The sequence below is a fragment of the Sceloporus occidentalis genome, unplaced genomic scaffold (assembly GCF_023333645.1).
Source record: "Sceloporus occidentalis isolate IW3139 unplaced genomic scaffold, rSceOcc1.0.p SCAF_20, whole genome shotgun sequence".
In the NCBI taxonomy this organism is placed as follows: Eukaryota; Metazoa; Chordata; class Lepidosauria; order Squamata; family Phrynosomatidae; genus Sceloporus; species Sceloporus occidentalis.
In genome coordinates, this window is record NW_028317000.1 from 14,827,154 (window position 1) to 14,847,995 (window position 20,842).

Consider the following 20,842-nt stretch of genomic DNA (forward strand, 5'->3'; position numbering starts at 1 on the left):
CCCTTGGAGTGGGATGGGTCCTGCAGCCTTGGGCCAGGAGAAAATGCAAACTTGGGTGCATTCACACGTGCAAAAGGCGTGCAGGGGCACAAAATAGGGATGCGTGTCAGGGGTCCATGCAGAGGTGGGTCCCCTTGACTCCTTCTCCTTCCCTTCATTGGGAGATGTAGCACCAGGGGTGGGGGAGGGGGGTCTGGACCCCCCTTTTTTGATCACGTGATCCCAACGAAGGCCATCATGGCGCAGTCCTAGGCAGCCTCGCCTGGATTGAGGCAAAGAGGGGGCCTTTTGCATTGCATCCAGTTACATTGCATCTTTCTTTTGCATTGCAGTCTCCCATCTCTGCCCCTTTTGCACAGTTTTGCAAACATTGCAGTTCTGCAAAATTGGGCGATATTTTGCCATTTAAAGAGGAGAGAAGCAGCCGGAGGGAACGTCTGTCGGTGAGTGCATCGGGGGGATCCCTTCCCTTCCCTGGCTGCCCCCCAAGTAAAAGAAATGGGGGGGGTCCTCAGTGGTCCAAAACTCATCCTCTCCGCCTTTGCAATGGGTCACTTGCTTAGGCAATGCAAGGGGAAATGTGTGTGTGTGGGGGGGTCATATAGTGGGGCTTTTTTTTGGGGGGTGCCTCTCTTGCCCTCCATTTTGGGTGCCCCCTTAGACAGCACCCCAAAGCAGAGCATCCCTTTACCCCCCCCCCCCATAAACACACATAAGAAAAGATTTGCATCTGCTGGAAAATGGTACCTGCCTTTAAAGACATGCATCCATTGGTGCATCTGCACTGTCAAAATGATGCAGTTTGGCTCTTTTGAAGGGCTCCAGCCTATGCAACCTTGGGATCTGTAGTTTTGCAAGGCCTTTTGCCGTCGCTCTGCCCAAGAGCCCAAAACTACGCATCCCAAAACCGTGTAGGACAGTGCCGCGTCGGTCCAAGCAGTGCCAGGCGGCCTAATTTCTATAGGGTCGATGTGCAAAAGAGTCAATGTGGATTTGTGGTTTGAGCGCTGGACTGGAACTCTGGAGACCAGGGTTCAAATCCCAGCTCAGCCATGACATCCATTGGTTGCCCTTGGGTGAGTCGCACTCTCTCGGCCTCAAAGGCCGGCAATGGCAACCCCAGGATACCTTACGGTCACCGTAAGTCGGAAACAACTTGAAAACCCCGTAACAAGAGAAGATAATAATAACAATTATTATCATTATTATTATTATTTCTATCTCGCCTCTTCATTGAGATCGAGGCAGCTTACATCATAAAAACATATAACACAATAAAGTACAATAACAAATCCCATTATCCCCCTTCCAAAATGCATCTCACCCGAATGGAGAAGACTTGGGACCAGGTGACTCCGGGTGTACTGTGGATGATGGGCAACATCCAAGGATCCAGTTCTCCTCCAATGGGTTTTTTATATGTTAACTGGGATAGGCTTCGGATCAGAGGACGCTGTCAAAAAGAGGACAGGCTTCTGTAAAAGAGGACACTTGGCCGCCATGCGAAGGCTAGGAAATGCAGAGGCGCAACAGAAATGCTCAGTGTGCATCAGAAGCACCCAATGCGCGTAAGACATGCCTGATGTGCATTGGAGAATTGTTATTATTATTATTATTATTATTAATATCATTTATTTATATAGTGCCATTGATATGCATGAATAAAACGTTAATAACTACTTCAGTGCAGAATATAACTTCTTGGATGTAATATATTAAAATGCAATACGAGAATCCAATATAGAAGCCACCTCCACAGACATGGATGGATTGCCCAGTGTTTGCCCCAAATGCCCTGACCCGGTTATGATTATTTTAATCTGATTTTAATTGTTTTATACTGTAAAATTATTATTATTATTAATGGGTCCTGGCACAAACTGGCACATTCTTCAGGTCCAAGATGCAATTGGGTGAGAAATGGGTGCTGGAAAGGAGTTGGTTGAGTCTGATTTTCTCGTTCTTCACCTCTTTCCTTCCTTCCCCTTTTCCGCGGCATAGGGGGAAGCCCCCCTGGGGTCACCATGGTGAAGATCTTTGTCGGGGGCCTGTCGCCTGTGGTCATGGCGGAGGAACTGCGCAAGCTCTTCGAGCAATACGGCCAGGTGAACGAGTGCGACATCCTGAAGAACTTCGCCTTCGTCCACATGGAGAAAGAGGACGAGGCCCACCAGGCCATCAGCGCCCTCCACAAGAGTGAGTTCTACGGCGCCCACCTGACGGTGGAGTACGCCACCTCCAAGATCCGCAACGCCACCAAGATCTATGTGGGCAACGTCTCCGCCAAGGCCACCACCTCCCAGATCCGGCAGCTTTTCGAGCGCTTCGGCAAAGTGGTGGAGTGCGACATCGTGAAGAACTACGCCTTCGTCCACATGGCCAAGGAGCGGGAGGCTATGGATGCCATCTTGAACCTGAACGACACGCCCTTGGAGGACCAGAAAATCTTTGTCACGCTCTCCAAGAGCAACAGCTCCCTCCGGGCCGCGAAGGGGGCGGCTGTGGCCACCCCAGCTCCCACGGCGGCCAGCTACTACTTCTCCCGCGGACGGATCGCCACGCCGTCCCCGGCCTACACGCCCTACTGCCCTCGGGCTTGGTATGACAGAGAATACTGCGACCGGTACTCCTACGAGCTCTACGACCGCGCCCGGGCGGCCTACGACCGGGCATTGCCGCCTCCGCCTCCCCCGGCCGCTTATAGGGAGAGAAGCCCCGTGGGCAGACGGACTGCCACCCCTACAGCCGTTGTCGCCCAGTATGCTGACCCCTATGCGGCGGCTGCTGCGGCTGCAGCCGCTGCAGCTGCTACCGCCGCAGCCAACCAAACCTATAGCCAAGCCTACAGTCAGCCGGGTTATGCAGCTGCAGCTGCTGCGGCAGCCACGTACTCCCAGTACAGCATAGGTACTGCCTATAATGTGGCAGAGTATTACGAGAGGTACGCAAGCGCCTACGCTGCCCAATATGCGCAAACGTTCTGAGTTGGCTGCAAACCTCTTCAGCAGTAAGTGTCAAGAGAGTGTTGGTTGCATGGTGGCGTATATGTTTATGTGGGTTTTGGGAATGGCGAAGGGGTGAATATTCTGGAGAGGAGGGCTTCAGATGTATCAACTCTCTCTGCCGCACATTGCTGGGGGGGAAAGGACCCACTAAGAGTCAGTAGGTTGGGTCTTCATTGTGTCCACACCTGTGTGCTTGCACACAAGGGCTGGGATCAGCTGCATGAACGGTTTACTTACGTCTCCGAAGTAGCTCACCTTCCCCAATCCTGTTTTTGGGCATGCTGCGAGTAATTGAGGTCTATTGATCGGGGTGAAGCATACAGTCCGCTTTCTGTACCCACGGATTCTGCGCCCATGCATTGAAAATATTTTTTAAGTACCATATATACTCAACTCAGTCAACCTCGTGTATTAGTATGCATTTAGTAGTAGTACATGAGTATATACAGTACAGTCGGCCCTTGTTATCCACTGGGGTTTGGTTCCAGGACCCCCCTGTGGATAACAGAATCTGTAGATGCTCGAGTCCTATTAAATATAATGGCACAGTGTCCCAAGGTTTGCTATTTGGAATTTAGACTTTTTGGGAAATATTTTCAATCCGCGGATAAAGAGGGCCGACTGTATAAGTATATATGATTTTGCCGTTTGATATAAGGGACTCCATTTTACCGCACCGTTGTATATAATGGGTCTTGTGTGTCCGCAGATTTTGGAACCAAACCCCAGCGGATGCAAAGGGCTCAGTGTACTGATGCTTTCCATCTCTCTCCTACCAGCAATCCTCTGCGCAAGGAAGGATTGCAACCGCGGATCCTTCTTCCGATGGTCACTTCAGAAATTTTTGGAGTGGAAACCTATTTATTTATTGCTTTAGTATGCCGCACCCCGACCGGCAGGAAAACAGACCTCCGTTGCTCACAGCATCTGATGCCCGGCGAAGCAGGATTGGGGGTACTTGGGATGGTAGCGCCACAATTGTGAATATATAGGGACCATGAATACAAGTCAGCTATGGATGCACAACTTAAGTACCTGTGATAGTGAATTCCAGCTGAGATCCCAAATGGTATCTTTTCTTGCTTCTGTGCGTGCGTGTGCGTTTGTGTATATTGTGTATGTACTCACAAGGTGCTGTCTTTAGCCTGTTGGTATGTGTATGTGTGCGTGTGTATATGTGTGCGTATGTATATACTATGAAATTTACCCCAAAGTGGGCTTTGATAATTTTCGGTTTGTCTTTGAGTGGAACAAATGTTTGGCTGGTAAAAAATTAGTGTACGCCAATGGTTCCCAAATTCTGGCCTTCCAGGTGCTTCGGACTTTGGTTCCCAGAATCCCAGGCCGCTGGTCAAGATGGTTAAGGAATCTGGGAAACGAAGTCCAAAACCACCCAGAGTTTGTACACCAAAAAAGGGACTCAACTTAGCCGTTGTCCAGTTAGTTTGGTAGCTCTGTGATCAAGCATGCGGATTTTGATGCGCATAAACAGAGAAATGCGCAAAGCCTTTAAAACTGCAGCGTGAAAGTGCGTGTATATGTGTCTCTAAAAGTGCACACTTAAATTGTGTAGATTTCTTTGCAGGATCCGTCCAGGCGGTGCCGCAATGGTGTCTCTGAGGCCGATCACACTCTTAACTTCCACTGACTTTTCACTCCAGCTCCTTTCCAAGGTTGGTGATGATGCCTTTTTTTGGGTTCGGCCACCCTTTCCCCCTTTCTCTCATCCCCTTGCCTTTCTCCTCCTTCCCTCTTGCCTTGGTTGTCGTCGTCGTTTCCCCATCTTTCCCATTCGGTCGTTGCCGTCAAACACAAACCTGCTTCGAAGAGCCTTCGCCTCGCCTCGCCTCGCCACGCCACCCCTTCCTTGCAAACCCGTGGGACGGTCCGAAGACGGTTGCGCTCTCGTAGAAACGCGTCCGTTTTTTCCTCTTCCCCCGAACTCTTTCCTTGCGCCAAGCCACACTACGTTCCGCCAGCCAATTCTTTGCTTGCTCCGTGTCGTCGTGTGCCAATCCCTCGCAGCGGGAGCCGTAACCAGAAAGCTTCCTTTGCTTTGCTGTATATTCCCTTGGTAATATTTCCTTTTTCTTTTTTAAAATTTCACCTTTGTATAACTGGTTCAGAGTTTGGTCTCGTGGCGGCAACTTGTTCGCCGTTTTGTTTTATTTTTATAAATGTTGACAATTAAATGGCTTTCACAGAGAACCTCTCGCGTGCGTCTCGTCCTCAAAACCAGTGTCGCTTGAACTCTCGGATGCCCTCCCTTCCTTGCCCCGAACCGACTTTGCCTCCGCCTTCTCTGGCCCTCTTTCTGCATGCGGAAAACTGACCACATCCGTTTGCTTCAAGATACCCATCTCCTGACATTTTAGAGCGTGTTCCCGTCTCTGTTGGCTTCCTTTCTTCCCTCCGCTCTGCGAAAAACGCACTGTCTCCTCGCCTCTCGCTCGCTCTTTTCCTCTCTTTTTGGGCTTGCCTCCGTTACCTAGAAATCTTGAATTCCCCTGGGTTCGTTGCATACTGCTTGCATTACTGAATCCGGTCCGGGACGTTTGCACAATCCCTGGAACCGATTTGGGGTTTTGCTCTGGTTTTTCTAGACAACCCAGAGCAAAACGTGGTTCTGGTTCCCTTCCCAAGTGGTCCCTATTGAGTTGCTCTGCGGGTTCAAGCCTTGTTTTGCAAGCGTGACTTGCACCCGCAGCAGGGATCATCCGACAAAAACCCAGAGAAGGTAAGGGTTGGAATTTGGGGCCAGGGGCAGCCCAGAGTATCCCAGCAAATGCGGATGGGCCCTTTGTTTTGGCCACCGACCCTAACTCCATTCCCGGCTCAGAAGGTTTGGGCACTTTTGCAATAGTGAGTGCCGTGCAAATTGCAGATTTTTGGTCCCTTTTGCGGAGCTTTACTTGGGGATGGCTAGCGACGCACAACCCGCGCCAGGCCTGTGACGCTTTGTAACCCTCTTTCTTCCCCTTTCCCCCCTTCCGCCGATTCTCTTTTTCTGTGGACAGCTGTTTCTGGAAGGAGGAAAAGGGGTTTTCGGATGCCACCTTGCAAAGGAGACAAAGCTGACCCGAAACAACGCAGTGCCATCATTGCAGCCCCTCTGCCGGCCAGTGGAAGAGACCACGGATCTACTCTGGGCGTCCTCCGGGAACAACCAACGTCTTTCCCCAATATCCCCCTTGTTTTTCTGGACTGTGGAAGATGGGACGAGAGAGTGGGCAAATTGTGGCTCCGCTCTTCTCTTTTGTGACCACCAGTCCCCCAATCTCCCAACGTTCGGACAATCTTTCACTCCCAAAACATGCCAAAAGCGCTCGCCAAATGCACAGAAACTCATACTTCTTCAAATACCTCCATTTTCCTTTGCGGTCCCTCTCAAAATGGTGACAGAGAGTAAAATGAAGTGACATCCTGGCGCCATTTTGAGAAGAACCATAGAGGAAAATGGAAAATCCATTTGCACCATGCAAGGAAATAAATGCAAGGCATAAAGACCAATGCAGTGGAAAGGAGATTTACAAATGTGTATTTTAGAGGGTTAAGAGCAAATAGCCGGCAAAAGTGTGGACACAGGGGAGGACAATGGGAAGGCAATCCAGCCGGCTGAAACAAGGAAGGAAGGGTGGGGAAATGGAGGAAGGGTTGCTCCATTTGGAGATGGCACAGACCCACAAGTGTGGTTGCAGGAGAGGACCCCCGGCTCACAACTGAAGATGCTTCAGGTGCTGTTGGAAAATTTCCTCCGCTCTCTGTAGGTACTCGGCCGTCTTTTTCTTAACTGCTTCCCGGCGAGCCATGTTTGGGTCCCCTGAAGGCAAAAAGGTATTACAAGCCCATGTTGTGACTTTGATTCCATCCATCCCTTTATTTATATCCTGCCTTTCACCCAAACTAGGACTCAAGGCAGATGACAAAAGAGACAGTTACAACAAACACACATAAAAGCTTCATGTAGTGATGCATTTGGAACACTTAGTAATAAATAAAAATGGGGGGAAATGCGGTGTCAAACTGCATTAATTCTGCAGTGTGGATGAGATGCCAGGAAGCCAAAGGAGCAACCTTTGCTTACCTTGCATTCCCTGGAGGAGTAAGTCAACTCCGCTGCGGTAGCCACAGAAAGCCTCCTTGTAGTCCTGGGCCACTTCGCTTTCCAAGGCTTTCCGGATGCGTTCGGTGGCCAGGCGAAGATACCCGCCGGGGTCCGATTCAACCGTTTCCAGGGATGGTTCCGGTCCGTGATCCGAAACGGAAAGGCCGGCCAGCTCTTCACCGTGAGAACGGGTGGCAACATCCGAGTCTAAGTGACAATGAAAAGAAGCCCAATGGGAAAACCACTGTTTCACGCTCGTGAAAAATAACTCCAGGGCCCTGTATGTATGGGCCAAATAAAAAGTCATATTATTATTATTATTATTATTAACAATTATTTATAGAGCGCTGTAAAGTTTTGCATAGCGCTTTACATAGCAAGGGTCAAATAAAATGAGGAAATAAAAACCTGCCAAGAGGTGTACAATCCAAAACAACCACAGCATTACATAATTAAAATATCTCTGGTATACAATAAAAACAAAGTAAGCAAGGGAACAAGAGTAGGGACTTTAAACATACATGGGGGGGGGGGGGGGTTTACCATGAATAAATCGCCATGCAGACATCATAAGTTGTTTAAAAGGCGCAATCGGGGTTCAGGCCTGTGCGCTTTTCCCATCAGTGAACTGTCACGGACGCGCCTTCCATGACCAAAGCGTCCTTGGAGCCGCCCTTTGGTAATAATGGGATCTTCCGTTATGCACTCCATGACGCTTTGGTCATGGAAGAAGTGAGTGGGACATGACCATTCGCTGATGGGAGAAGCACATGGGCACATGAACCCCAATCGTGCTTTTTTAATGTTTGCATGGCTATTTATTCACAGTAAGCCCTGCGTGTGGTAAAGTCCTATGTCAGGGCAGCTACAGGGGCAGAATACTCTGCGCCGATGCGGATACAGCCCACGTTTCAGTGTGGGTTGTCGGCTTCCCTTATCTGGTGAAGTGGCAATCATGGTGCTTACCTTCCTTGGAGAAGGGGTCAAAGAGTGCCAGCTCCTGGACCGACAAGAGGCAGCGTGTGGGCGATCCCACCTCATGCTCCTCTTCTCCCTTCTCCTCTTCCCCGCCGAAGGCAAAGAGGGCATCGAAGGTTTCGTCATCACACTTGACAGGCAAAGAGGGATGCTCCCCTGTGACGGAGAGGGAGGTCAACAGGATTTTTCACATACACATACATCCCCTTGTTTTAAAACCCGAGCAACAGAAAGCCATGGAAGCCATACCTCTCTCATCTGTTTCAGGCAGTAGTCCATCCCACTCCTGGCCCGCTGCCTCCATCATTTCAGTCTGGTCCTGCTTCATATCCAGGAACTCCTGCCCAGAGACAGACCCCAGAGCGTCCTCGCCGGCTTCCACAGCTTCTGACGGAACAGGGAGCAAAGGCGGAGGCAGGGACGGCAGGTCAGCGTAGCTTTCCGAGGGTCTCTGTCCTTCCCCACCCTACAAGGAAGGAAGCCATAGCAGCATGAGAGATGCAGGTCACATCTACATTGCAGAATTAATGCAGGTTGACACCACTTTAAGCATACTTTAAGTATGACCCAGCGCCTCTTCCCTTTGCGCCGCCACCATCCCACCGCGTCCCCAAACCAAATACCCGAAAGAATTCCTTAAGCTGAGGACTGTTGTTCAGAGCAGGAATGTGCACCGTGAAGCGTAGCATGACCTCCGCCGCTTTGCGCCGCTCCTCGATCACCTCGGGTTCGAAGCGGCCTGCCGAGAAATAAAAACACCAGGCACATGTCAAACTGCGCATGGAGGTGCTTCAGCCCTAGAGGTGCCTTCCAATGCTATGATTTTGGAGCAATGGCACCACAAGGCACCCGACCCCAATGGCACCCCTCACCAAAGACTTGGGCCTTCGGGAAGGAAGGGAATTCCTCCATGCGTCGGAAGAGGTTCCGGTGTGTGTAAGCCAGGTCCGAATGCAGCTTCTTGAAGTCGCTGTAGCGTTTCCAAACCACGAGCTGCAGGCAGAAAAAGAGGCAAGAGAGTAAAGGTGTAGTAAGGGTCCATAGCCGGGGGTCCCTTTCAACATAACAAGAGCAAAAGGACCCCTAAACACAGCAGGGATGGATCCCCGTCCTTTGAAAGCTGCCCACTCCCAGCCTACAAATCTGGACTACTTCTCCCAGGACTGAGTCAGGCTGCATCTACGCTGCAGATATAATGCAGTTTGACACCGCTTTTACTGCCCTGGCTCCATGCTATGGAACTCTGGGACTTTGTTATCCGCTGGGGTTTGGTTCCAGGATTCCCCATGGATGCTCAGGTTCCAATATATGAAATAGGATATTATGATGATTAATATGATTATCATTGTTATTACAGTGGGGCCCCGGTATCTGCTTGGGTTTGGTTCCAGGACATCTGTGGATACCAAAATCTGTGGATGCTCAAGTCCCATTATATATAATGGTGTGGTATTATTATTATTATTATTATTATTATTATTAAATATCTCGCAATGCTCCGAATTCCAGAATTAAATGAAAGTGGCGCCAAAGTGCATTAATTCCGCAGTGCAGACGCAGCCGTTGATGGGGACCACAGGAGGCTGGCACAATGTCTGCCCTCCAGGTTGGACTGCAATAGTCTTGCCATTGACTGCGCTGGCTGGGGATGATGGGAGTTGTAGTCCAGGAATATGTGGAAGGCCCTACATTGCTCCTTGCCCTCAAGGCATGCCACATCATTGTCCCATCTTCCATCCAAGCCATACCTCCTTGACATCTTCCGGATTCGCCTTGGAGACAAACTGCAAAGGAAGAAGGAAATGGGAAATGTTACAAAAATGAGATTTCCCCCACAAATAACCCCATACAAATCCATTTGTTGCAATGTATTTTAATGTAGTCAGGATGTGTATAATCACATGCTCCATTAACCCAGCACTGTCACATCCCTGGGACTCTGCACATGCCCAGAGGCACCCCTTTGATTCCCACTGACTGACATCCTTTGCAAACTCACTTCCACTCACTGTACCACATGCCATCAGGTCTCTCTGCACATGCCCAGAGGCATGTGCTCCTTTCTTTGCATTGGCACCCTCCATAAACCCTTCGCCACAATCATCCCCATCCCATACGTTTGGGACTCTGCACATGCCCAGAGGCACAGCTTCGTCCATGCTTATCCACATGCTCTGCCAACCCACCATTGTTACCTCTCTCCCATTTCACTGGGTCCACTCTGCACATGCCTAGACACACTGGTTTGCTTCCCTTATTATTGGCATGCTTCACAGACCCACTGCCACTCATTTAATCTCATATGGCTAGGACTCTGCACATGCCCAGAGACATGGGTTTAGATCTGCTAAAGCACTCCATTAATCAACTGCTATGACCTCTCTCCTTATTCTTTATGCTTAGGACTCTGCACATGCCCAGAGGCACTGGTGCATCTCTCCTTATTCATAACCTCCATTAATCAATTGTTTTGACCCCCCTCTCTCTATTCTTTACTCTTGGGACTCTGCACATGCCTAGAGGCACTGGTGTGTCTGTGCTTATTCACAATCCCCATTAAACAATTGCAATCTTTATCCTTTACCCTTGGGACTCTGCACATGCCCAGAGGCACCTCTGCTGGTTCCATTGCAAGCCCCTCCAGCTCTCCCTTGCTAACCTTTGCAGTGACTTTGTACTCGGTGTGTCCCTTGGGGTGGCTGCGGGGCTCAGTCACGGAGTAGTAGCGCTGGTATTCCTCCTTGGCGCGGCGGGACATCCCCGGCCCTTTTAGCTGGCGCGGCCCCTTTAAATCCGGGGCCAGGGAACCAGGAGCGTCCCAGGCTTCGTCGCCCACGGCGCATGCGCCACGCTCCTCGCTGCTTGCTTCGCCTCCCAGAGCCAGGGAGCGTCTGCAAAGTGCAAGTCCCGGAGTTTGGGAGGAGTAAGGGCTCCTCTGCAAAGTGCACGCTTCTCATTGCAAATATATATACATACACACACACACTGTGTGTGTGTGTGTATGTGTGTATATATATATATATATATATATATATATATATATATATATATATATATATATATACATACATGTATCTGCCTCTTCAAGTAGTTTCTCCAACTTATAGCAACCTTATCCCAGGGTGTGTGTGTGTGTGTGTGTGTGTGTGTGTATATATATATATATATATATACTGTATATTTATCACAGTGAATTATTAAAATTATATATATATATATATATCACAGTATATATCTGTATATTTATAGCATATTAATAAAAATAATACATTAATAATTATTATGTGTGTGTGTATGTGTGTATATATATATATATATATATATATATATATATATATATTTATCAGTGTATATATGTATTTTATAGTCTATATAAATTATTAAGAGAATAATATATTATTATTTTCTGGCGTATAAGACGACCCCAACCTTTCCAGTTGAAATACAGCGCTTGGGATATACTCGCCGTATAAGACTGCTTCTACCCCTCTTCCAACACACACCAAATAAACATTTTTAAAACATCAGATGTGGTTTCAATCTGGCCGTTTTCATTGCAATGCGTATGACATGCAGGTCCTTAGCAGGAAAGCTTGTTGTATGCAAAGCCTGCTTGGATGGGTCAGCTCTCCCTGCTGTCTCCAGACTGTCAGAGCGGTCGCACCCCTTGCTCTGCCCTTCACTTGCACCTTCCCAGGGAGGCACCCCCTCACACCATCATCGGGACCACGTTCAGTCACTTCTTTCCATGAACCCTGGTGAATGGATTTTCTTCTACCGTACTTGTACAGTGCCGCCCTTGCTGCTTTCATACGGTCGGTCGCCGCATACGGAGGGGATGTGGTTGTGGCCGTTTCTGAGGGGCCCCCCCATATGCAGCGACTGCAGATTCTCGGCTTGGAAGATTCAGCACTTGCCCTATAAGACAACACCCGACTTTGGGAAGATTTTCCTGGGTTAAAAAGTAGTCTTATACAGCAGAAAATACCGTGTGTGTGTGTGTGTGTGTATATATATATCTATATCACAGTGTATATCTGTACATTTTCAGATTAATAAAAATTATATATATATCACACTGTGTATACATGCATTTTATAGCCTATATATTACTATTAATAATAATAATAATATAATAAATGTAAATGCACAGAGGAACAAATATCCTGGATTTGTATAATCTGTATGTTTTATAGATATACAGTATATATTTACACACACAAATATATATACACATACACACACATGTACGTATGTACCATTAGTATTTGTGCGAGTGTGTGTGTGTGTGTGTGTGTATATATATATGTGTATATATATATATATCACTAATAATAATAATAAATGTAAATGCATAGCAGAACAAATATCCTGGATTTGTATAATCTATATGGGTCCAGGATATGCTAGATATATAGCCTATATATGTGTGTATATTTATATCTACATATGCATACACACACACACATATATATATCTATATGGGGATGTGTGTGTGTGTATGTATGCATATGTAGATATATGTAGATATAAATACACACACACACACATAGGCTATATATATATAGCCTACATACAAATTCAGGATATTTGTTCCGCTGTGCATTTATACTTATTATTGTCATTATTAACCATATTTATTTACATAGCGCCATACATTCGCATGGCACTTTGCAGGCATCGCCAAAGCAGCATACAACCCACCAATGGCGTTTTTCTTGTGGGGCTGGTAAGGCTGAGTCCTATCCGTATCCATACGGCAATTAAAGTGGTCTCAAACCGCTTTAATTCTGCAGTGTGGATACACTCTTTGCGAGCCGGGCACAACTTTGCATGCAGACAGAAGGCTACGAATATTACAAACCAATCTCCCACAGTTTTGGGTCACAGCAAGAGCTTTATTAGTAAGGTTTCAAGACAAGAGGAAGCATCCGCACTGCAGAAACAATCTGGTTTGGGTGCCACTAAAACTGCCATAGCTCAAGGCTATGGGATTCTGGGCAGTGCATCAAACTGCCATGTGCTAAAACTACAAATCCCAGGAATCCACAGCATTAAGCCAGAGCAGCCAAAGCGACGTCAAACCTGATTATTTCAGCAGTGCATCTTTTCTTCCTTTTCATCCATGTACATGCACACTTGGCAGCGAGCAACAAGTGCAAAAGATGCTCCAAAGAATCCCGGCTATTTTAAGAAACGCAGTCCGAATTATTTAGTGTTGGTGAGACGAATGGGAGGCGTCTGCTCCGGCGCTCAGTCCGCTGTGAAGACCCGGCTGGAGATGTCGTCCAAGAGCCAGTCGATGCCAGAGAGCAGGTTTTCTCCCGTGTATGCGCTGCATCCTTGGATGCACCAGTGATGGCTCTGGATGCTGTCAAGGTCCAAGGCCTGGGGAAAGGGATGAAGGAGACGACAGAAAATGGGCACAGGCAGGGCAACCACTTGTCCTCCTTTCCCAGGACCTGTCCTACATTCCCACTGTCTGCCCAGGAGGAACTCTGAACTGTCCTCCATCTGGAACTGCCCTAAGAAGCCCATGCACTAACCTTCATAGCCGAGCCCAGATTTGAACCCTGGTCTCCCACAGCCATAGTGCAACCCTCAAACCGCTATACCACATCGATACAAATGTTGCAACATGAACAAAATACACTCATCCCTCCATATTTGTGGATCTGATTATTCACTGATTTGATTAATATATTCCTCTCTAGGAATATCTAGGTCCTCCCCCATTGCGACTCTATGGTCATCTTTAACTAAAAGTGGCACTGAAAGGCCTGGTTCCTAGAGAGGACACTCTACTAGGCCTTTGTTGCTCCTCCAGTGAAACTCTATGGTCAACTTTAACTAAAGGTTGCCCTGAAAGACCTAGAGATTCCTAGAGGATACTCTACTAGGCCTTTGTAGCTCCTCTGGCGCAACTGTATGGTCAGTGTCTGTCAGACACTGACCAGAGAGTTGCGCCACAGGGCCTAGAGATTCCTAGAGAGGCACCCTCTCAGGTAAAAACATGGCGTTGTTGTTATTTGCGGTTTCCCATATTCACGGGGGTCTTGTGCCCCTAACCCTAGCGAATACGGAGGGACAAATGCAATCTGAAATCCAAAATACTTTTGGTCCCAAGTATTTTGGATAAAGGAGACTCAACCTGTATCATCACCATCATCATCATCATCATCATCATCATCATCATCATCACCATCACCATCATCATCATCATCTCATTTTAATGCTGCTTTTCCCCCAAAGTGGAACCAAGGCAACTTCCAGAAATGGCAGAATAATAATAATAATAATAATAATAATAATAATAATAATAGATTTTTATCCCGCCTTTCTCCCAAGGTGGGACCCAAGGCGGCTAACAACACACACTGCAAGCATTCAGAAGCACCCGCCCTTGGTGCTTTCTGCGCCGCAGACGTGGCACCGGAGGATGCTGGGTTCCCTCCCAGTTTACCCAGTAAGGCCAGTTGTTCTTACCTCCTGGATGGCACTGGAGGATAAAGCCCCTGGCAAGTCCTGCTTGTTGGCAAAGATGAGGAGGGTGGCTCCGGCCAAACGCTATTCGGAGAGAGAAAGAATTAGCAGGAAAAGCAAACATCAGACGTTATTGGCAGCGCTGCAAAATTTCCCCGAATTCACTGCTTAGGTCTTGCGCTGGAAGAAAGGTGAGTTGTTGTTGTTGTTGTTGTCGTGTGCCTTCAAGTCGTTTCTGACTTATGGCAACCCAAGGGTAGAACCTATAAGCGGGGTTTTCCTGAGGCTGAGAGCATGCGACTCGTCCCAGGTGCACAAACAACAGCGGTGATTATGCAGCTGAGTGGGGAAACGAACCCTGGCCTCCAGGGTTGTGGCGTGATGCTCAAATCACTATGAAAGGCGAGAGGGAGGATTTGAACCTGGAACATTTCTTGCGGCAATCCTATGAGTAACCCACCCAAATACCTTCGTCTTTTGCATTGTTTCAGCCGCACAGAGCTGCGCATGGATTGTTTTAGCATGGCATGAGGTGGCTTCTCCTACCTCCTCCACCAGAAGGCTCTGCAGTTCCCTCTTGCAGTCCTCCAGCCGCTGGTGGTCAGCGCTGTCCACCACCCAGATGAGGCCGTCGGTGCTCTCGAAGTAGTTGCGCCAGTAGGAGCGGAGGGACTTCTGGCCGCCCACGTCCCAGATGTTCAGCTTGAACCTGCAAGGGAAGGGAGACCCATGTCGCTGGGAAGGAGAAGTCTAGGGACTCGTCTGCACTTCAGAACTAATCCACTTTGATGCCACTTTAATTGCCATGGCTCCATGCGATTGGATTTCTGGGATTTGCAGTTTGTTGCGGCACCAAAGCTCTCCGACAAAGAAGCTCACCCAACTCCAAATCCCAGAATGGCACTGTATGGAGCCAAGGCAGTGCAGACGCAACCGCGTTTGGGGGGGCAACAGGAACCTCACCCCCGATGCTCCAGGGTCTTGATGTTGAACCCCAAAGTGGGAGAAATGGTGTCGATCTCCTCCCCGTTGAACTTCTTCAAGATGGTGGTTTTGCCCGCGTTGTCCAGGCCTCTTCAGGGGAGGAAGAACAAGTTAAGGGAGGTGAGCCATCTATGGAGGACAAGGAGGACAGCACCGAGAAGGAAGGTGCAAAATCACGCTGCCTATGGAGTGCTTTGGGAGGTCCAGGGCACCCCTAGGCATGCGCAGAGTGCCCTTCCAACTTGCACAGGGCAATGCCAAGCCATGCGCGGACCCCTCCCTCCCCAAGCCTCTCCATATGCGGCATCTGAAGCGCTTTGTGAGCACAAGGATGCCCCTGAGCATGTGCAGCGTGCTCTTCCTTCAACTGCCCTCAAGCACTGGGCAATGCCAAACCCAGCAGACAAGGCAGTGCCAAACCAGGCCTCTCTATGCTGCCTAACTGCCTTAGAGTAGCAATGCCAAGGCAAGTGCAAGCCTTGCAGCCAAAGCAATGCCAAGCCCAAGCACAGACCCCCCCCAGGCCTCTCCATGCTGCCTATGGGAGGTCAAGAGTGCCCCTGGGCATGTGCAGAGTGCCCTTGCTTGCCTCAACTGCCCCGGAGCAGAAGGGCAACGCCAAGCCTTGAAGCCAAGGCAACCGCCAAGCCATGCCTGGGCCCCACTCATTCCCCAGCATCACCAGCACCCACCACAAAACCCATCATCCCCTGCTGCCTCCCTACTTTCCCTGGCGGAAGGATACAGCATGAGGATGCGCAGCTCCCGCTCCTTCTGCTTCATCTTCTTCAGGATGCTCAGCAGCCCCATCGCGCGCGCGGAGGGAGCGCTCCAGACACGCCTACACCTGTGCTAGGCCACGCCCACCCCGAAAAAACCCTACGCGAAAGGAGGCGCCTCTTTCAGGAAGCGGTGACGTCACTGGCGCAACGTAGACTCATGAAACTGTAGAGAGCAGAACAGGGATAGACTTCCGGCTTTCCTTTCTGCTTAAGAAATGAAACTTTTCTTTACAAATTGTCTTTATTTCACATAATACTACAACTACTACTACTAATAATAATACAATTATATATTATATATTGTAATCATATAATATAATGTGTATATATATGTTATATGATATTATTATATAATTGTATTATATATAGTATTATTTAATATATATATATTTAATATTTAATATATTTAGGATATATTATATAATATTTGATATATTATTTAATATATATTTAATACATTTAATATATATAATATATAGTAATAATACGATTATATAATAATATGATATTATAATATATATATCTAATATATAATAAATTGTATATATATATATATATATATATATATATATATATATATATATTAACAATAATAATAACAATGACTCCAAACTCACACACACATAAAAAGTAATGGTAGTAGCAGTAATAATAATCATGGGTTTTGAGGTTCCTCCTAGCAAACTACGAATCCCATGATCCTCTGCGAGCATGGCCATGAACAGTGACGTAACAGTGCAAACCTCGTTGTTGTTGTTTTTTGTAAAGGAGTGTGTATCCTCTCGCAGGAAACATTCCACCAAAGAGATTTGGGGACTCCAACTCCCATGATGCCTCACTTTGGCTGGGGCTGATGGGAAGTTCGTGCAAGAAGAAGAACCCGAAAACCTCTGGAGGAAGGCTGTAGGGGAATCAATAGGGTTGCAGCAGCAGCAGCAGCAGCAGCAGCAGCAGCAGCAGGCAAGTAAGTCCCTTGGAGCAAGGCATGCTCTCCTCCTGCCTTTACTTTTGCAGGCAACCTAAATAGCATCAGAAGCAAGCCCTTTGGATCCCAGGTGAGCTAAGCCCTTGCTTCCAGTCTTGCATTGCTGCTTCTGCTCACAACTGTATAGGATTGCAAGCCTTTGGAGCAAGGCATCCTCCTCTGGCTGCTGGGCTAAAGCCCTGTCTGCCTCCCCTTTTGCATGAATACTTTTGCATGCAACCTAATAAGATCAGAAGGAAGTCCTTTGGGTCTGGGCATATTCTCTCAACTGGGTTAAAATCCTGCCTTCCCTTTTTGCATTGCAGTTTATACAAAGAACTTAATAGGATCAGAAGCATGCCCTTTGGATCTGGGTATCCCCTTCCAGCCGGGCTAAAGTCCTATCTCCCCTTTTGCGTTGCTGGTTTTTTTGCATACAACCTAATAGGATCAGGAGCAAGTCCTTTGGATCGGGGCACCTTCTCCTATCTGGGCTAAAATCCTATTTTCCCTTTTGCATTGCTGTTTTTAGGTGGAACCCAATAGGATCAGAAGCAAGGCCTTTGGATTGGGGCATCTTCTCCCAAATGGACTGAAGTCCTGCCTGCCCTTCGACTTCACCATCCACAAGCCCTTTCTTTTTCTCCTAAGGGAAGATAACTGGACCTGCACCTCTTAGAGACCATCCATTCCATCGTCCTGCCTCCTTCTCCAGCATCATGGGTGGTGCCGAACCAGCCAAGGAGGTGGAAGAATTGCCAGAGACCCCGAAGCCACTGACCATAGTGGGCACTTGTGCCACAATGTGCCCAGCCTCGGAGTTCACCCGTCGCTTGCGCCAGGGCCGCCTCCACCGCCTTGAGCTGGGACCTGCCCCAGAGTGCCGTCCAGAGCCATCGTGGGCCGTGAAGGAGTACTCCCGTCCGGCCGCTGGCAAGCCTCCTCCGTCGCCCGAGGAGCTGCGCCCACCTGCCACGCTCCTGGCCACCATTCAGCACTTATTGGGTCTTGAAAGCGGCGAAGTGGCGGTCGATCGCTATGCCTTCGTAGCTGACCGCCTTCGTGCCATCCGCCTGGACCTCACCCTACAACGCCTGGCTGGCCAGCCCTGCACCATCGCTATCCTGGAACGTGCGCTGGTCTTCCTTCTCCACACTGGGCACCATCTTTGCACCCAGCCACCAACCCACTTCGATGCCCACCTGCACCGTGCCCACCTCCAGGAGAGCTTCACGGCCCTCCGACGCGCCTACCGCCAGGACCGAGATGGTGCCCGGCATGCTTCCGCCACCGAGCCCCGCTTCCAAGCACTTTTCCTGCTCTACAACCTGGGTACTATGTGGTCTGGGGTTGTGTGGTGTAGTGGGCAGGGCAGGGAAGAGGATGGGAGACTTATCCATGGGTCAATGTAAATACTGTATTTTAAATCAGATAGATAGATAGATAGATAGATATGGTGAAAGGCAAGAGTTTAATCTGCCCTAGAAGCAATGACCCCCTTCTACTCTCATCCATCCAGTATAGTTTATGCACTGTTTAGTATATGCACATAGTTATGCACTGCTGGCATTTTGTAAGTTCATTGGCATTTTGAACTTTACTTCGTCCTTTCCATCCTTCGACTTATCCACGGCTTGTATCAAAATACATAATCTTGGCCCAAAACTTGCCCTAAACTTATATATGAGGTCAACTTATAGTCGAGTATGTATGGTATGTACATTGAACCATCAGAAAGCAGTGGTGCCCCTATTTTAGCCACCCATGAAAAGTAGTTTTAGCTTTGGAATATTTCGGTGTTCCGGATAAGGGAGACTCAACCTGTATCTAGGTTTTTCACCAGTCACCACTTTTATCATATAAGGTGCTAGTCCTCATTGACACTTACTAGTTGACCTTTAGGGAAATCATGATCTTTAGTTACTTGTTTTGACTGGGTCCTTCTTTGCCCCCTTTCTCTCTGCCACCCAAACAGGCTCGACAGAAGCTCTCCGGCAGATCCTCCAGCTCCCTGAAAACGTCCGGACGTCCCCCGAACTCAGCACAGCCTTAGCCATCAACTGGGCCTTCCTGGAGCGCAACTTTGCCCGCTTTTTCCGCCTGGCGCGGGGGCTGCCTTACCTCCCCAGCTGCGCCCTGCACCAACATTTCGCCAATGCCCGCCGCGAGGCCCTCCTCACCTTCAGCCATGGATTCAATGCCCGGAACTGCCGATATCCGTCATCTCGTCTGGCTCAGCTATTAGCCTTGGATGATGCCGAGGATGCTGCAAAGTTGTGCCAGGCGCACGGGTTGGCCGTGGCGGACGGCGGCGTGGTCTTCCAGAAGGGTTCCTTCAAGGATATGCCTGCGTTGGCGCACCGGCCTTCATGCCTTCTTGTGTACAGCAAAAGAGGGAATGCAACTTTGAGGGAGCTAGCGGAGAGTGTTTGCAGCTAACCAAGGCTCTTGGTACCCTCTGGAGTTTCATTCCAGGACCCCCCATGGATCCCAAAATCCGTGGATGCTCAAGTCCCATTGTATACAATGGATGATGATGATGATGATGATGATGATGATGATGATGATTATAGTGGGCCCTCGATATCCGCTGGGGTTTGGTTCCAAGACCCTCCATATCAAGGATTTGATGCATTTCAATGGATATGTGCAACAACAAACTTCTACTTGTTTGTTCTGTTTTTTTACACGGTTTGATAGGTTGCATCTGCACTGTAGAAATAATCCAGTTTGACGCCACTTTAACTGCCGTGGTTCAGTGCTGTGCAAATCTGGAACCATTGTGGCACCAGAGCTTTTTGACAGAGGTGGATAGATATCTCACAATACTACGAAATCCAGAATCCCATAGCCTTGAGCCATGCCAGGTAAACCAGTGTCAAACTGTGTTATATCTGCAATGCAGATGCAGCCTCCATTCCAAATGGAGGTACTGCCTGCAGTAACATGGAGATCCAGATTGTTAATGTGTTTTTGAGGCTTTTTACAAGGTTTTGGGGGATCAAAAACTGGACCAGTGGTTTAAATTTGGAGGTGTGGGGTGGTTAAAGGACTGGGGTTCATGGGTCATACTTTGCATCCCACTGCTTTACCTTCTTAATATTGCATGGACATTAAAAGATTGCTCTTCCAAACTATCAGGTCTTCCATTTTTGCTCCATCCAAGGACTGTCATTTCATTCATTAGAGGTTCTCCTGACCATCTCAAGAAGAAGGGGATGTCATGGATGCACCTTGAGAAGCCCATGACATGCCCAAAAGCCCAGGTTGAGTGTCAAGACAGCCCTCCAGCTATGGTTGGAAGGCAACTCCCAGTATCCCCAATGGTGACGAATGCTGGGAGTGGCAGTCTAACAGGTAATGAGAAGATAGGACTCATCAGGAAAGACAATAAGGCTTGGTATGTTTGAAGGCAGTTGGGAAAAATGAAGACCACATTACAGATGGATTGACTATATCAAGGGATGTATTTGAATGGATATGTGTGTGTGTTTTTAAAGGGAGGCACATCTGCCCTGATTTTGCAAGACCTAAGGAGGGC

The 20,842-nt window shown here is 48.4% G+C and overlaps 4 protein-coding genes across 7 annotated transcripts; 2 read left to right on the forward strand and 2 right to left on the reverse strand.

Annotated features, from left to right (window-relative positions):
- Positions 1 to 237: 237 nt before the first annotated feature.
- On the forward strand, positions 238 to 6,547 carry LOC149302151 (uncharacterized). Of its 4 annotated transcripts, XR_016272122.1 has the most exons (4): positions 238 to 443; positions 2,002 to 3,007; positions 3,715 to 4,678; positions 6,023 to 6,547. XR_016272122.1 is itself a non-coding variant. In XM_089483183.1 (3 exons), exon 2 carries the CDS (start codon positions 2,025 to 2,027, stop codon positions 2,982 to 2,984), a length of 960 nt encoding a protein of 319 aa, XP_089339309.1. In that variant the 5' UTR covers positions 238 to 443; positions 2,002 to 2,024; the 3' UTR covers positions 2,985 to 3,007; positions 3,715 to 5,232. The 4 variants fall into 4 exon arrangements, 3 of the variants coding, with proteins under 3 accessions (XP_089339309.1, XP_089339310.1, XP_089339311.1); XM_089483183.1 differs by lacking the exon at positions 6,023 to 6,547 and having other exon boundaries at positions 3,715 to 5,232; XM_089483184.1 differs by lacking the exon at positions 6,023 to 6,547 and having other exon boundaries at positions 4,579 to 5,232.
- Positions 6,527 to 10,915, reverse strand: SNX15 (sorting nexin 15). Its single transcript, XM_089483182.1, has 8 exons — positions 10,748 to 10,915; positions 9,837 to 9,872; positions 8,961 to 9,081; positions 8,712 to 8,827; positions 8,338 to 8,554; positions 8,077 to 8,244; positions 7,090 to 7,317; positions 6,527 to 6,825 (listed from the first exon to the last, which is right to left on the reverse strand). The coding sequence occupies exons 1-8, from the start codon at positions 10,844 to 10,846 to the stop codon at positions 6,719 to 6,721; spliced, it is 1,092 nt and encodes a 363-aa protein (XP_089339308.1). The 5' UTR covers positions 10,847 to 10,915; the 3' UTR covers positions 6,527 to 6,718.
- A 2,050-nt stretch (positions 10,916 to 12,965) lies between these two features.
- On the reverse strand, positions 12,966 to 16,435 carry ARL2 (ARF like GTPase 2). Its single transcript, XM_089482961.1, has 5 exons — positions 16,301 to 16,435; positions 15,535 to 15,645; positions 15,118 to 15,280; positions 14,575 to 14,655; positions 12,966 to 13,476 (listed from the first exon to the last, which is right to left on the reverse strand). The coding sequence occupies exons 1-5, from the start codon at positions 16,363 to 16,365 to the stop codon at positions 13,342 to 13,344; spliced, it is 555 nt and encodes a 184-aa protein (XP_089339087.1). The 5' UTR covers positions 16,366 to 16,435; the 3' UTR covers positions 12,966 to 13,341.
- An 854-nt stretch (positions 16,436 to 17,289) lies between these two features.
- On the forward strand, positions 17,290 to 20,461 carry SAC3D1 (SAC3 domain containing 1). Its single transcript, XM_089483296.1, has 3 exons — positions 17,290 to 17,301; positions 17,834 to 18,633; positions 19,277 to 20,461. Exons 2-3 carry the CDS (start codon positions 18,021 to 18,023, stop codon positions 19,738 to 19,740), a joined length of 1,077 nt encoding a protein of 358 aa, XP_089339422.1. The 5' UTR covers positions 17,290 to 17,301; positions 17,834 to 18,020; the 3' UTR covers positions 19,741 to 20,461.
- The last annotated feature ends 381 nt before the right edge of the window (positions 20,462 to 20,842 follow it).

Coding starts and splice junctions, on each gene's coding strand:
- LOC149302151 (XM_089483183.1), top strand. CDS start 2,025: ATGGTGAAGATCTTTGTCGGGGGCCTGTCGCCTGTGGTCATGGCGGAG.
- SNX15 (XM_089483182.1), bottom strand. CDS start 10,846: ATGTCCCGCCGCGCCAAGGAGGAATACCAGCGCTACTACTCCGTGACT. Junction 8,245..8,337: donor GCCTGAAACAGATGAGAGAG/GTATGGCTTCCA, acceptor TCTCCGTCACAG/GGGAGCATCCCTCTTTGCCT. Junction 7,318..8,076: donor TGACCCCTTCTCCAAGGAAG/GTAAGCACCATG, acceptor ATTGTCACTTAG/ACTCGGATGTTGCCACCCGT.
- ARL2 (XM_089482961.1), bottom strand. CDS start 16,365: ATGGGGCTGCTGAGCATCCTGAAGAAGATGAAGCAGAAGGAGCGGGAG. Junction 15,646..16,300: donor GAGCTGCGCATCCTCATGCT/GTATCCTTCCGC, acceptor CCTCCCCTGAAG/AGGCCTGGACAACGCGGGCA. Junction 15,281..15,534: donor AAGACCCTGGAGCATCGGGG/GTGAGGTTCCTG, acceptor CTTCCCTTGCAG/GTTCAAGCTGAACATCTGGG.
- SAC3D1 (XM_089483296.1), top strand. CDS start 18,021: ATGGGTGGTGCCGAACCAGCCAAGGAGGTGGAAGAATTGCCAGAGACC. Junction 18,634..19,276: donor TTTCCTGCTCTACAACCTGG/GTACTATGTGGT, acceptor CCACCCAAACAG/GCTCGACAGAAGCTCTCCGG.